Source organism: Prosopis cineraria, unplaced genomic scaffold (genome assembly GCF_029017545.1).
Source record: "Prosopis cineraria cultivar Desert tree isolate PC_DT_omini unplaced genomic scaffold, ASM2901754v1 PC14, whole genome shotgun sequence".
Classification (NCBI taxonomy): Eukaryota; Viridiplantae; Streptophyta; class Magnoliopsida; order Fabales; family Fabaceae; genus Prosopis; species Prosopis cineraria.
In genome coordinates this window covers 3,226,153-3,241,830 of record NW_026555345.1, presented here as the reverse complement: position 1 = coordinate 3,241,830, position 15,678 = coordinate 3,226,153, and the positions used below count along the sequence as shown (strand labels likewise).

Genomic DNA, 15,678 nt, shown 5'->3' with positions numbered 1-15,678 from the left:
GATAAAATGATTTTCTTTATAATATTAATATTATTACAAGATGCCTCATTTTCTATGGAGAGGTGTCATCACTTGACAATTTAAAGCCAAAAATAAAAAATAAAAATCCACTTCAACACATTTTCATTCATTTCCTGTTGTATAAACAGAAGTAGACGTTACATAGACGACAAAGTCTTAGAACTTAAGATTAGTCAACAGCGGCCTTTTCATTTGATCCGACGGCAGAGAGTGATTCCATCACCGACAGGAAGCATGCAGATTTCAATCCTAGGGTCCACAGCGAGAGCCTTGTTGAGCTGCAGCACAAATTCTCTATAATACATGACGTATTTCCTTAGGGGCGCATCAGGTGGTGCCACGACAGAGCCGTTCCATAGGGTGTTGTCGTAGCCGATCAGACCCCCAACCTTCACAAGCTTGAGGAGCCTCTCGTGATAGTTGAGGTAATTGTCCTTGTCGGCATCCACGAATATGAAATCAAAGCTCCCATGATTCTTCTCCTGCATCCATTTTTTTTTTTCCAGTTTTAGTCTCTTTTTGTTTCATTTTTTTTTTGATTAAAAATTTCGAGATGAGGATGCGTAAAGCTTACGTCTTCAACGAGTTCGTCGAGAACAGGAAGTGCTGGGCCTTCTCTGAAGTCAATTTTGTGGGCCACACCAGCTTTCTCAATTGTTGGACGGCCCAATTCGTAGTTTTCTCTGTTAATGTCCATTGCTAGTATCTGCATCAAAAACAAATAACAGTTCTTTTTTAAAAAATATTAAATAAAAATCCAGAAACTGAAGACCCCTGCATTTTACATTTAAAGCGAACATCATGGCTCATTGAAACAGATTAATGATAGAAATAAAGTGGGGGTGGGGCATTTCATTAAAATCTCTGGTAAAGGCACTCATCTCAATGCAATTCTCAGGAACTGATGATAAAATCACACAAATCATTCATTTATACAAAATTTGAGTATAATCACTGAAAATTTATATAAACTGTTAATCAATTTTTAATAAAATAATTTTATAAAAAAATTATAATAAAATAAAAAATAAATGCATTTCATTTATTGTATTCATAAATGTTATTTTATATTTAGATATAATATAAAGCCCCGACCAACCATATTATAGTACTAAGACATTATTAATCTTTTTTTTTTTTGCCAACCATAAGATGTTACAACTAACTAATAATACAAATCAAGGTTGTTAAATTCATAAATTTAAGTAAATTCGTGACAAGTATGTAAATTCACATTGTAAACTCAAATCATAAACTCGTAAGAGTTTATCTCTATTAATAAATATCCATTGAAATATAATTGTAATTTAATTTAAATATACTAAAAATATAAATAATTAAAATTAAATTCATTTATATTGATAAATTATCCTATAGAAGACATAAAAATTTTAAAATAGAGGAACTTATTTTTGACATTTTTGTTTTTTTTTTATTAATATTAGTTTTTGCATTTCAAGTTTTTTTTTCTTTGAACCAGATCTTATAACTTTTATAAACTGAATTTTTTATAATATATACTTAACTCATTCAACTCAAAAAAAATTAATGAGTTTAACAAGTTTAATGAAGCTTGCACCCAGTTCAAGTTTATAAATTAATTGATATGATTTTATAAGTTAGAAATACAAAATGATAAACTCATAAATTTAATTAAATTTATATTTAATTTAAATTTATGTGTGAGTTAACATGATTTTATAAATTTAAAATATTAAAATGTTAAACTTGTAAAATCAACTTGAGAATTTGACAACTATGATACAAATACAATTAGCCAACGTCCTAAAATATTGTTATCCTTTTAAATATATATGCTTTTCTCAGGATATAATTGACCGTCCTAATAAAAAAAATGAATCAAATTAATAAAGATTAATGGCCCGTTTTTTCTTTTGATTTCCGGAAGTTGCTTTTTCATTATTAATTAATAATTGGAATAAAATGAGACTTAGTACATCACCTTGCCGTCGTCGGGCAGAGCGAGGGCGGTGGCGAGCAAGGAGTAACCGGTGTACACCCCAATCTCCATCGTATTCTTGGCGTTGATCAGCTTCAGCAACATGTTCAAGAATTGTCCTTCGTCCGCCGATGTTGTCATTATGTTCCTGTTTTTTTTATTTTTATTTTTTCATTTTAGTATTATGTTTTACCAACCCAGAACCAGACAAAGCAGAACAAACAAACAAACCAACCAACCAACCCAAATATTCATAAAGATCAATTATGAGATCTTTCATACAAGTCTCCCTTACCAGGGGTGCTTTGCTGTTATCTCTCTCAGCTCCTTCATGGATTCTGGTTCTCTTGGGTATACACTCGTTTCCAGAATATACTGCAACATCGTTTACGTAGTCACATATATATTTGATTCTCGTATCACAATATGAATATATGTTAATTATGAGAAGGAAAAAAAGGTTTCGATTTGGTGCAGTGTGAGTACCTGGTACAGGGCATCGCTCTGCAAGAGGCTCTTGTGCCCAACCTCTTGGTGCCTTCCTGCTTCACTTTGCTGCTTCTGTTCTCCGTTGGAAGCCATTTTGACACCTCTAAATGCTCAACCTTTTATCAACTTTTTCCCTTCTGAGTACTTAATTATGCTCTGCGTCGTCTAATGTTTAAAGCAGAGCTTGGAGATGAAGGTGAATGAACATGGCCGTATAAATAAGGCCGGGGAAGTCCGGCTTGAACCGGGGAGATTTTTGCTGTGTTTGTTTGAACCGGTCACTACCCGGTCGGGGGTTGGTGAAGTCGTTGGATGCGTGAACCTGGGCCCACGCTCCACACTCTATTATTGAGTCTATCATTGGGTCGCACTAGTCTAATTTTTATTAAAAATAATTTTATAATTTCATAAAATATTCTTAACTGGATTTTTAATAAAATAATTTATAAAAGCCAGATTTAGTTTTAAAAATACACTTTGGTAATAATCAGAGCGTGGGTTTAATTTGAATTATTTTTTAAAATGTAAGATACTCCATTTAATATGGAAAAAGAATTTATATGTAGAAGCTACTACTGTAAAGTTTTCAATTATTGTTCCCTCTGTTTGCAGTCCAAAAAAGTGTGCTATATTCTATCTTTTTGTTGAATGCAGCATGCATCTATAATTTTTTGGCCAGAAATAAAACACACTGTACAGGTAGGGGTAGGTCCAAGAGGGTGTGGTCGGAAGGAGTCGAAAGTTTATTGGGGTTGGTTTGGGGTTGGTGAGATTCAAAACAAAGTAAAGTTATTCAATGAATTATCTACAATTAATATTATTTATTGCCAACAATAATTAATATATATCCACGAGTTAGTACTATATAAGTTAAATGTTTGGACTTTTTGTGTCGGAAAAAAATATTTGAATTCATAAAAAACATATAATACCTTTCCTTAAAAAATAAAAAATATTTTTTAAAAGTCAGATATTTAAAAATATAAAATATTTTTAATTTTTTTAATATGTAATTAATAAATTTTTTAAAAAATATTCTTAATAAATAAATCACTCAATCATTTATCTTTAAATAATACATTCTATTAAATAAAGGTGAATATAAAAAAGTGATATCAACTTAAATACAATTAACTAATTTATTAAAATATAATTTAATTAAAAATATTTTATATTTTTAAATAAATGGTATGTACAAAATGTGTGGATCAATGTTTAGTTTTAAAAAATTAAAAATAAAATATTAGAAAAGAATGAAGGAAAGAAGGTTGGTGGGCACCATCGGAATACGTGGAGGAATATCTTGACAATGGAAGAGTTAGGTACTCGCTGAAAAAGTCAAGATCCTTCGTTGTTCATGCATTAATGTGATTGTGATGTTGCCTCCAATGGTTCAAGTGCAAGTGAAATGCGCGCATGACTTCAATGACGTTTTGCTATCATTTATTTTTTCACTCCAAGAGGAAGTTCCGGTGAGATTGAAAATAAATTTTAGAGAAAATAATAAAAAAATTCTTCAAAATATATAAATGGCAACGAAATTCTGCAAAATATGTTAATTCTTATCAAGTCTTTTGAAATTATTGCATCAATAAATTTTAAAGTAAAAATCACGTTTTTTCTTTTCACCATTCTCCATCTCATACTCTATCTCTTGTATGCAGCATTCTCACATCCATATTAAATCCCACCTTCGGATCTTCCCAAGACCTCACCCACCGCCACGGCCTTTGATTTCTGAGACAAAGATGAATTCAAATGTTCTTTTTTTTTTTTGTTAACTTTACCTCAACGTGAATTTATTTGCTACAATCTGCAACAATGGCACAAAAACAAGCGTCCGCAATTCCAATATGCCCACATCACATTTCCCTCAATAAAAAGACTGTGATGACAGTTTACTGGGTAATGTGGTGCGGTCATATCATATGTACCCCAAAAATCAGTGAATTCATCTTTAAATCTCACATAAGCTTTCTCGTTGATCTTACATAAGCTTTCACAACGAATTCGTATCCCAGTCTGCAACAATGCTACTCATGTTGACGTAAAGTAAAAAACAAGAAATCCTTCGAATTCATCTTCGTCCCAGAAATCAAATGCTGTGGCCGTGGCCGGTGGGTGAGATCTTGGGAAGATCTGAGGGTGTAAACTGAATAGCAGTGTGACAATGCTGTATACAAGAGACAAAGTAAGAGAGGGAGAATGGTGAAGGAAAAAAAATGCCATTTTATTTTAAAATTTATTCACACACAAGTCTTTAAGAACTCAAAAAAAAACATATTTTACCAAATTTTATTATTATTTGTATATTTTAGAGAGATTTTTTTGTCATTCTTCCCAAATTTTATTTCTATTTACTTATTGAAAAGGAAAATTAAAATATCTATTACATCTTTATTATTATTTATTAAAATTTTGTTGCTAACGTTTTGAATAGCAGGGTTGATTAAAAATTTTATACAAATAGATAGGTAGATTCTAGATTAAAAAAAAAAAAAAAAAGCAATAACTTTAAAAGCATGGACCGGAAATCATGTCCTCGTATCCTTTGCAGTTTGCACCAGTTGTCCTTCTAAGTTAGTCCTATGATTTATGTCACTACAAAAAGACATGTTTAAGCGGCGGTCTTTATTGGCCGTTCTCATGTTTTTAGAATTGAACCATATATCAATCCAATTAAAGGCTTCTTTGGATAAACAACTTCTTATTTATGGGAAGTGGTTTTCTACTTTTAACATGTAAGAAGTTACTTCTTCTATTTAAAAATATAAAGTATTTTTAATTTTTTAATATATAATTATTATTTTTTTTAAAAGTGCTCTTATTAATGAATAATTTTATAATTATTGTAGGGTTTGTAATAAAGGTAAATATAAATAGATAAGGTTAATTTAAAAGTAGATAACTATTTTATTGAAGAATAAGATTCAGTTAAAAATATTTTATATTTTTAAATGGAGAGAGTATATAGTTATTTTTTGAGGATGAAAATTTACTTTTGAGATGTCCTCTTAGAAAGGCAATGCATGTGGGACTCTTCAACTTAAATAAGAATAGCTTTTATACTTGGAAAAGTAAGTAAGAGCTTTAAAATATTTCAAATACATTTTCCTTTAACTTGTTACCCTCCACTCTCTAAAAACCATAAAAGCCTCTCCATTGTGAATATTTTGCTTCAGATGGATGAATAAAATGCCAGCTTATTAATCTAATATAGGAAGTATTTAGCGTGAGAAAATTAAAGTGAAAAGGGAAAATGATATTCTAGCCCAAAAAAGAAAGAAAAGGGAAACGGATATATTAACAACACATGCATACAAGTAGTATTGTAAGCGTGTAATATGTTAAACATATGTTTTTAAATCTAGAATATAAATATTTTTAATATAGATCTTGTCTTACATAAATCACATTCTTACAAATGTAGAATTTTTGTGTATTTTTTTAAGTAGAGTCAAATATTATTAAAATACAAAATATGCATGCTCATAAAGCCATCAATTAAGGCCGAGCTTGTCGGACCGACCCTTTTAAATTCAAGAAATGTAGGGTCGGGCCACTTCTTTGAGGTGTAAAATAGTAAATTGAGTTTAAAAGTTGTCTTCTTGAGCCCAAAAATAAAAGGGCCGATCCTTTTAAGTCTTATTATATTTTTTAAAAAAATTAATATAAAAAATAAATACTACAAAATTGAATGTTATGTGTAATAACTTATGAGGCTTCACAAGGAGAATGATTAAATTATATTGATGTCGATGACAATACAAATTATCCAAATTAGTCAACAGTGCTAGTAGAGTTTAATTATTATCGGTGTTGATTTTGTGATATTGCAACTTTTGATTAGACTTAAATTTGTTATTATGTGTATTGTCTTAAATTCATTATGCTAGACTTAAAATTATATGTAATAACTTGTTTAGGATTTTAAATATGTTTTTAGAATTTTAAATTGAAAAATAAAAAAGGGGCCAAGGTCCTAAAGGCTGACCCTTTAGCCTCAAGGCTTAGGGTCAGGTCGACCCAAATGAAATCTTAAAGTGAAATCAGGCTTAACAAATCCAGCTCGTTTAGGTCCTAACCCTTCAATAGCCGATCCTAATTGATAGCTCTACATGTTCATAAAAACCCCTAAGCAAAACACTTAAAGGCCTACACGTAACAGGCTAAAAGAAAATAACAAAGAGGATAAACAAACTCAAAGGAAAACATACATACCCTATACACTAAACCATCATATAAACCTAAAAGACAAACAAAATCCAAAGAAGCAAAAGCTCTAATTATGCTTATCTTGATCATGCAAATGTTGTGGAGTTGAACTCACAATGATGACATGAAGAACAAGCTTAAGAGCTAATTCACAATGAGCTTATTTAAGTGCAGTGAGTAAATTAATGAATCATGCAATTTTTTATTTAGTAAATCTTCTCCCGTAGCATTTTGAAAGCCAAAGCTTGATGTGAGGATGATTAGGATTTTTGGTTAAAACCTTGTGAGAGCCATCAAGATCATTAGCAACCTCAGTTCCTACATCAAGAAATACAGAAAAGAATCTCATCAAACCATGAGGCACACTCAGATTTGAAAACTTTAGTTGTGATTGAAGAAGAATAGATGTTGGTGTAGAAACTCAATGTTGGCCAAAAGTCTAAGGAATAGCACTAATCTTCATTGGGGAAAAGTTAAAATGACCTCCATCACAATTAGAGACATCCATGAAGTCATAGTAGGCACAACCAATAATTACAGCAACTAGAACATGGACATATGTTTGTGATGCACGAGGATTGACCTTCCTTACCTCTTGACCAAACAAAACCATCTCTTGAAGCACATGTATATTGACATCTGTCTATGATGTATAAAGATCGAGCTTCCTTGTCTTGATCTTTTTATCCTCTAGTTAGTCATTAGTATGAGGCACAAAGAGTAAAGAAAATTTTCTCTTACAACTCATATAGGATGTAGCATCCTAAGTTTTAATCTAAAATTTAATTACTAATTAAAAAGGTAATTAGTAAATTAGTATCTAGTTAAATTGTGATTTCATGTTGTTAATTGACCTTTTGGATTGTTGGATAGCTTCTATATTAAGATCTAGAAGACATTGGAGTAGATCAGGGTCAGAGTAGGAGAGTTGAAATGAGTTTTTACTTACTACATCACGCATCACGGCATAGCGCAATGTGTCATAACACATGGTACAAAAAGTTGGTTAAATAGGTCATGAGTCAGGTCAAATTTAAAGAGGAAAAAGGGAGAGAAATGAAGAGAACAAGGGAAAAGGAAGTTTTCTTCATTAGGGAAATAATTCAGTGGTGCTTAAGAGTTAATTCTAACCTATCATTTTTCATGTAAGCTTTATACCTCTTTCTTCTTCTTATCTATTTCATTTTCTTTTAGTTTGAGAAGTTGAGAAATTATGTTTTGAGTTTATGAAGGGTTATTCTCTTCTCTAGCCTAATAACCGTTATAGGGTTGTTGGAAGTTAAGATTAAAGTTTTGTAACAAGTTTGATGGTCATTAATTGAGTTTTGAGGCCTTAATTCAATTTTAGCCTTAAGTAGAAGGTTTTAAATTGTGAAAAACTCTATATTAAAGTTAACGGGGTTAGTAGAAGTTGTGGGAAGCTTGTGGAGGTTGGTTAGGATTTCAAATTGTCCAATAATAGAGGTTAGAAATTTAGATTAGTTTAATTGTTCTATTAGATACTTATGTTCAGTTGAGTATTGACATGTAATACTTAATCTTGTAAATTGACATGTCTCAAGTGCATATTAAGAAATTTAAAGTATGAAGAGTGGTAACTACCATGGGTAACCCTTTTAATAAAAAAATTATTAAGATAATAGGATAATTCATACAATTTATTAGCTTGTTTAACCATCTACAAGTTATCTATGAATTTAAGTATGTTATATTTTGTTATTGTATGATTTTAGAACTTGTAGAATGGGAAAAGAAAAAAATTTTAAAAAAAATAACATGCATTTATTAATCATATTATAATTAAAAGACAAGTGAAAAAGATATATGAATATAATAAGTACATTGATTGCTTTGTGTGAAAATCATGAGCATGATAGTGAGAGTAGGAGTTTACTCTAGGTGAAGTAAAATTTAAAATTCATATGATCAAGCTAGCATCATAGGACATTCGGTGTAGCAAACAAGTTATGGACTATTACTATGATACATCTAAGCAATCATATCATGACTATGAGTTCCTTAGTACCTTAGCATCCGAAAGGGTGCGATGTTGAAGTAAACGATAGCCTAATTATATGTGTAATAGAGAAAACTCGTTGTTTGAAAGTGGGACATGATACTTTTGGCTAGATATTTCTCCCACGAAAGGTGAGCTTGACTTAATTCAATCAGAGTTGGTATAGTATTGTAGCTTACAGATTCAGTTAGAGGTTAATGTAGAGGTTCAGATGGATAGTATATTCATGCATGTGATATTGATTATATGTATTATAATATATGGTTTAGAATCCTACTTTACATACTTGTTTATAGTTTTATATGTTAATAAATAATTGTAAATTATCTTGATTACTGAGACTTTATCTCAACACTACCTAAAATATAAAGATATTAAGTTTTAGAAAAATCTGGGCAAGTGAGAAAAAAGATTCTAGCAACCATAGGAATGATATTGATGAAGGAATGATCAAATTAAAGCACAAAATAGGGGGAAGTGAAACTAAAAACAAAGCAAATATAAATATTTTTAATTTAACTAGTTAACACAATTGGCTTTCTAGCAACGGCGTCCAAATTTTGACATTACAATGAAATATTACCAAAATTAATAAAAATTAAATTTTACAGTAAAGCACAATTTAAATCATCTTTTTAAGAGTTAGTTCATTAACTACTTAAATTAGGATTATAAAAAGCTAAATAGCTGGGAGATTTTTTTTTATGAGTAAATTAATTTTAAAAAAACTAAATAAATAAAGCAAATTTAACTAAAAAATTACCAAGAATATGCAACGTAATCAATCACAATTCAACTACCTAAACTTAATCTTTCTCATCTATAAAATAAATTGAATTTATTTAATTTTTCTATTCTTCTTTTATTATATATTTTTTAAATTATCATTTAAAAATTGAATAAGAAATTAAGTTATGAATTAATTAAAATTTTCTTTAACCCACAACTTAATAACTATTTTAAGTTAGCCATATTAAAAACAAAGCATGAATAATCACTTAAGACAAGTCAAATTGCCCTTTTAATGCTGTATCAATTGATCATAGTAAGTAAAATTTTAGATAAAATGTATAATCCAAAAACCATGCAATAAAATTACTATAATTAGTAATAACAATTAAAATATAAAATTTAGAGGTAGAGAAAAAAAATAAATTAAAATAAATATAACATAAATTTCTTTTTAAATATTAAAGACTCTAATTACAGTTTAGAGTTATAGTTTGTGATGAACCACGCTAAAAAAAATTAATTTTTCATAGTTATAAAAATCAACCAGCACAGAATTGAGAAGCGATCGCCTAAGGAAATTGAAGGGAAGGATAAAAAACGAAGGACGATCACCGCGTCCACCTCTCCTTCTCCTTATCTCAACTAGAAGTGATGCGCGTTGCCTCTTGTTCCTTGATTTATTATTCAATTCAATGTGATTTTGTGCGTCACGTGCTGTGTCTCTTCTTAAATAAAACTTAATAATGTAATAAAATAACAAAACTATCTTTAATAACCTTAATTAAAAAATACATTAAAAAAACCTAAAATAAATATAAATAAGTTTCTAAGATTTAATTTTTAATTTAATTTTCAAACATGTCCACATTCTTTTATTCAAAAATTTTAAATTAGATTCAAAGAATCTGTACAAATAAAATAAAACTAAATAACAAATGTGCAAAAATATGACATCATTTATATTTTAAAATCTAAAATTTAGGTATTTAAAATTTAAAAGTTAAAAATTCACTAATAAAATTAAATAATATTCAATTAAAATTAATTAGTCTTAAATAAATATTTAAAAGTCTAAATTAAAAGGATAAAAATATATAAAATTATTACTTATCACCACCCTTACTTGTTTTAGTCACTTTTCCTCATATCTTCAAATAACTAGTAACATTCAACTAACACGTGTAAAGAATCAAATTTTTATAAATATAATTAATCAATTGAGCTTCAACAAATAAACAGATAAATATAAGAACATGAGTCACCTAAATACAAGAGCCCTTGTGCATGTGCAAGCATTTTGGTTGGAGAGTATTATAAACTTAGATTATAATAAGCAACAATGGTGAGGCATAAACTTAAAAAATAAACTCATTAGATTGCTTGAATGAGAGCAATGTGGGTTTGCATTTTAAATTTCTCAAATCAATATAAATAATTATGAAAAAAAAATTGCAACTTGTTTGGCCGGACAAAGTATCACAGAGCAATGCAAAATTAAATAAAGTAAAAGTAGATAGAAAATATAAACAAATAAACCATAAAAATAACATAGTAAAAGGAATATATAAATATATATATATAATATTGGGATGGGACAAGACGTCTCAAAAGATATCTCGAGTCCCTGACCTCTTTTCTGTCTCTTTTGAAAATGATTCGTTTTGATTTTTTTTTTATGTTTTGGGATAAAGAAAAATCCATTTCAAAATGATCAAGATAGATACGGCCAACTGGGACAGGTAGAACTTAAACACCCTGGTTAAGAGTTGCCATTCTTTCAAAATAACAAGCCCTCCGTTTAAAATCCATGGACCATGTTGAAGCATAAGGTTCAAATCATCCGTATTGGCAAAATAAAGGGTGAGCTTATTATTAATAAACTGGACCACTGAAACTTCTCCTTGAAGCTGCCAGAACTTGTTTATGTAAGTTTGAATCTTGGAAGGTTGAAATTGACGTTTATCCCAGATGATTCCATGAACATAATGTCACTTACACCTAGAAGAACAAGAAAACTAAAATGGTCCAGAAGACATCTAGAAGCTGCCACGGGAGCACCAGAACCCAAAGAAATAGAAGGCAGAAGACCAAAAATCTGTAAAAGAAGGGAAAACGACCAGCAAAAACAGGAGATCGGCGAAGGAAAAGATAGATCCTGGAAAGAGTTGATGCATAACACAAAGAAAAGGAAGACAAACGAGATCCGACGGTGATAGAAGCAAGAAGCTGCGGCGGCATAAGGGTTTTCGATTTTATTTTATTTTATTTTATTTTTGTAGAATTTCAGTGTATGAAAATGGGATAGCCTGTGAGGTTAAGATTTTGAAAACTGAAAATGTGAAAAGAGTAAATGTCATATAACATTAGAACTAATCATTTCGATTGCAATTCTCTGAATTCTCTGATTTCCAGTCTACAAGGAGTAAGAGATGCACTACCCTGATTTTAATTAAAAGAGAAATTATCATATCTTTGTTTGTTTTTTATTTTAAGTAAAATTATAAATTTTAAAAAATATTGATTACAATTTTTTTAAATTGTTTCTCATAAATACTCCCTCCATTCATATATATATATATATAGGGTATTTTTTGAAAACTTATTTTATCTCTAAATATAAGTGATGTTATCATATTTTTAAGTAATTAAATAATTTTATACTTGTCTTAAAAAACAAAGGAGATATTATTTATAAGCTTTACCCAACACTACCATGACATTAATTGACGTTATTGGCAAGCGTGGAGACATGGGGACTAACAGGGGCCATGGCCTTCTAACCTTTTAATTTTTTCTTGATAAATTGTAGGGATTATATATTTTCAACTCCTAAATTGACACATTATAGAAGCCTCAAGACATTAAATGAAATTCTCATTTTAAATTTATAGTAATATTTTACGCATGTATAGTTCAACTGCTACAATAACTTAAAAATACAGTTGTTATATGATCTATTTATTTTCAACAAGATAACATTATATTTGCTCTTAAATAATTAATATCATTTAATTTTGCTTTTTATATTTGATAAAAGAAATTATATGAATTATGACTACCAAACTATAGAAAGTATTGCAACAAAAATTTTAAAATATATTGAATGAAAAATATATCAATTAAAATAATTAATAGTAAATTTAATGAGCAAGTAATAGAATTTTTATATTGAATGAAACTTTAGATCCCAATTATGAATTAAATTGTTCAATACTTATGAAAAAAATAAAATCTTTACCAATTTAATCATAAACATAATAATTAATTATTCTTATGTCATAAAAGTTAATGAAAAAAATTATATATATATATATATATATATGGTTAATATGCAATTTAAACTCTGAACTATAAGTTCAAGGATAATTTAAATCCTAAACTTTTAAAATATATATTTTAAATTGTAAATACTTAAAGTTAAAGCAATTTCACCCTATCATTAAATTTAACAAATATTCATTATTTTTTTAAAAATTAGGGCCTGATGTGCGATTTTCACCAAATTTCACTCTCAATGTTCTCCTAAAATAAGGAAAATTGCACATTAAGCTCAACTTTGATGAATATTTATTAAAATTTAATGATGGGGCTAAATTATTTTAATTTTAATTGTTTAAAGTTTAAAATATATCTTTTAAAAATTTAGAGTTCAAATTATTCCTGAAATCATAGTTTAGAGTTTAAATTGCATATCAACCTTATATATGTGTTTTGTGTAAATTGAATATAAATATATAGGTTAAAATATTTATGTTAAGTTAGTGACATATATAAATTTAATTTTCTTTCAATTATCATATATGCTTTGTTATTTTAGTCTCCCTAACAAAATTTTCTAGCTTTGCCCCTCATATTAGGGAAAAATTAGAAAATTACTATGATTTAATGGGACTTTAACTAAATAACAAACTTTTATTAATATACATAATTATATTAAAAATATCTCATGTATAAAGACGGGTGGATTAGATAGTATCATTAAATTAGAGGGGAAACGTAAACATTAATTATAAAAGCATTTTACTGCAAACATTGTAATTTTAAATATAATTATTATGAATGACTAAATTTCTTAAAGTGTATAAGTTAGTTAAAATTTTTCAACATTCAAAAATAGATGAAGTATGCCAATGGCTTTGTAACCTGGTAGCATGAAAACTCCCTTATAAGTGGGAGGTCGCAGGTTTAATCTCGCTTGTAACTTTAAACTGTTAGTGCCTACCTCTTTAATTAATTAAAAAAATGGATGAAGTATTGTTAAAATTGGTTAAACACTCTAAACAAAATGGTTTCCTCTCCTTACTATAGTATTATTAAACTTTGTTGAATTAGTAAATTATCATGCTTGTCTTTCTGTCAAAATAGTTCAAATTAGTTAATGAGACTTACCTTGAGATTATATATCTTCAATTCATTCATTAATTATATTAATCAATGTTAGAGTTTTCAGTACATTCAAATTACCTTATGAAACATCGAGATTGAGATACCCTTGCTCATGTTAGCTGATCTGTATTAAAAATTAGATGTAAAAAGTTCTACTTTGATAAAGACACTCATGTCACATTTGAGTATATCTTATTAGCCCCTGTAGAAGTTTTTCAGGCCGAAAAAAAAAAAAGGAGCCATTACAAGAGTTTTCCTTCATGTGCCATGATTTAATTTAAAATATGAACAAAAATTTCTAATTAAAATCAGTCAAAAGTTATCCTCGATTAAAACATATAATATTCAAATAGGATAACAAACTTAATTAAAATGTGGCCGTGTCATCATTAAAAAAAAAAAAAGAAACGATTTAGAAAGTCAAACTGGGGAGTGGGTGAAGAATAATGAAAGGAGGTGGTTGGAGTCAAAGACAAATGGATGCGGCATGCTTTGTACTTTCATCGAAAAGGCTAATTAAAAAGAAAAAAAAGTAATAAAAATTAGGAAATTAAAGCAAATAAAAAACCCCATAGGCATCCAATTATTGAAATGATTTTCCCCCCTTCACTCGTCCGTTTCTTAATGGGAGAATGATAGACAGATTTTGAGAGATTAATTACTTCAAATTAAATTTCAACTGATTTTTAAGTTTTAAATTTTATGAATTTACAAGTTTGTGCTCTCAATTTTATAATTTCATCATGATAAATTTATAATTTATTTTTAAAATTTTATTAAAATTTTAAAAATAAATTATAAATTTATAGCAATGAAGTTATAAAATTGAAAGGCGAACTTATAAATTCTTAAAATTTAATATTTTAAAATTGGTTGGAATTTAATTTAAATTAATTGGTCCCCTTAAAACTTATTTATAATTCTCCCTTTCTTAATCAGATCTTTTACTTTTTAATCTCCTCCTCATTTAAAATAAATAAACCCACTTCATCATTCTCTCTCTGTCTTAAAATAATTTCCATTAAATCATTAATTAAGTTATAATAAATGTTTAAGATCATTTTATTTATATTTATAACATAGCTAAAATATCTTCATAATCCTTCCGTTTAAGTTTGGTTTGCCTACTGGCTGGTTAAAAATGAAAAGGAAAAGAGTGGGTGATCAATCAATGCCATGGGGTCGAAATCTTTTCTCTGTGTTGTTTTATTGTACAGGCATCTTTTTAATAGAGGTAATTTTATTTAAGGCACATTTAAATATTAAACATAGATATTGCATAACTGTAAATTTAAATTTTAATTCATCCTATTATAAAAGACGAATCTCTCCCTATAGACTTGACTCTTGGTTGTAAAAATCTTTTCCCTTAACCGCTACATTTTCGACCAAGAAACAAAAAATTTAAGGACTCTAACATGATGAAAATCTTGTAGAATCAAAATAATGACGTTATCCTGATCTCTTTGGGACCTAAATCTTATGAAATGACAAGGATAATCATTCCAAAAACGAGTTTTTTTGGTAATAAGCGAGGAGATTAACTTACTAGGTCAACCAGACCATGCACAGTTAATTGTATATGTGTGTGTATATATATATTTTGGGGGAGGAGGATTCTCTCTAAGAGAACAAATTTTGACTGTTCAATAATCCTAATCTACTGATTAAAAATTAGGAAGAGGAGAGATTCCTCACCCTTCATTTTGTGGTAAGACTGGTGGTAAGCTATACGTCTTCTTACACGCAATTACGCATATAATTAATAATCTCAAGCATGCGAGACTATAATAATTAATTACATCACATGTCGCGCAATACCAGAGATATAGTCTGTAGCCTTGAAAATTAGATGTGT

At 28.7% G+C, this 15,678-nt stretch overlaps 1 protein-coding gene across 1 annotated transcript; it reads right to left on the bottom strand.

The window, feature by feature from the left end:
• Nucleotides 1-2,660, bottom strand: LOC129293536 (caffeoyl-CoA O-methyltransferase-like). Its single transcript, XM_054931550.1, has 5 exons — nucleotides 2,468-2,660; nucleotides 2,277-2,356; nucleotides 1,985-2,129; nucleotides 596-727; nucleotides 1-503 (listed from the first exon to the last, which is right to left on the bottom strand). Exons 1-5 carry the CDS (start codon nucleotides 2,561-2,563, stop codon nucleotides 210-212), a joined length of 747 nt encoding a protein of 248 aa, XP_054787525.1. The 5' UTR covers nucleotides 2,564-2,660; the 3' UTR covers nucleotides 1-209.
• Between the last annotated feature and the right edge of the window lie 13,018 nt (nucleotides 2,661-15,678).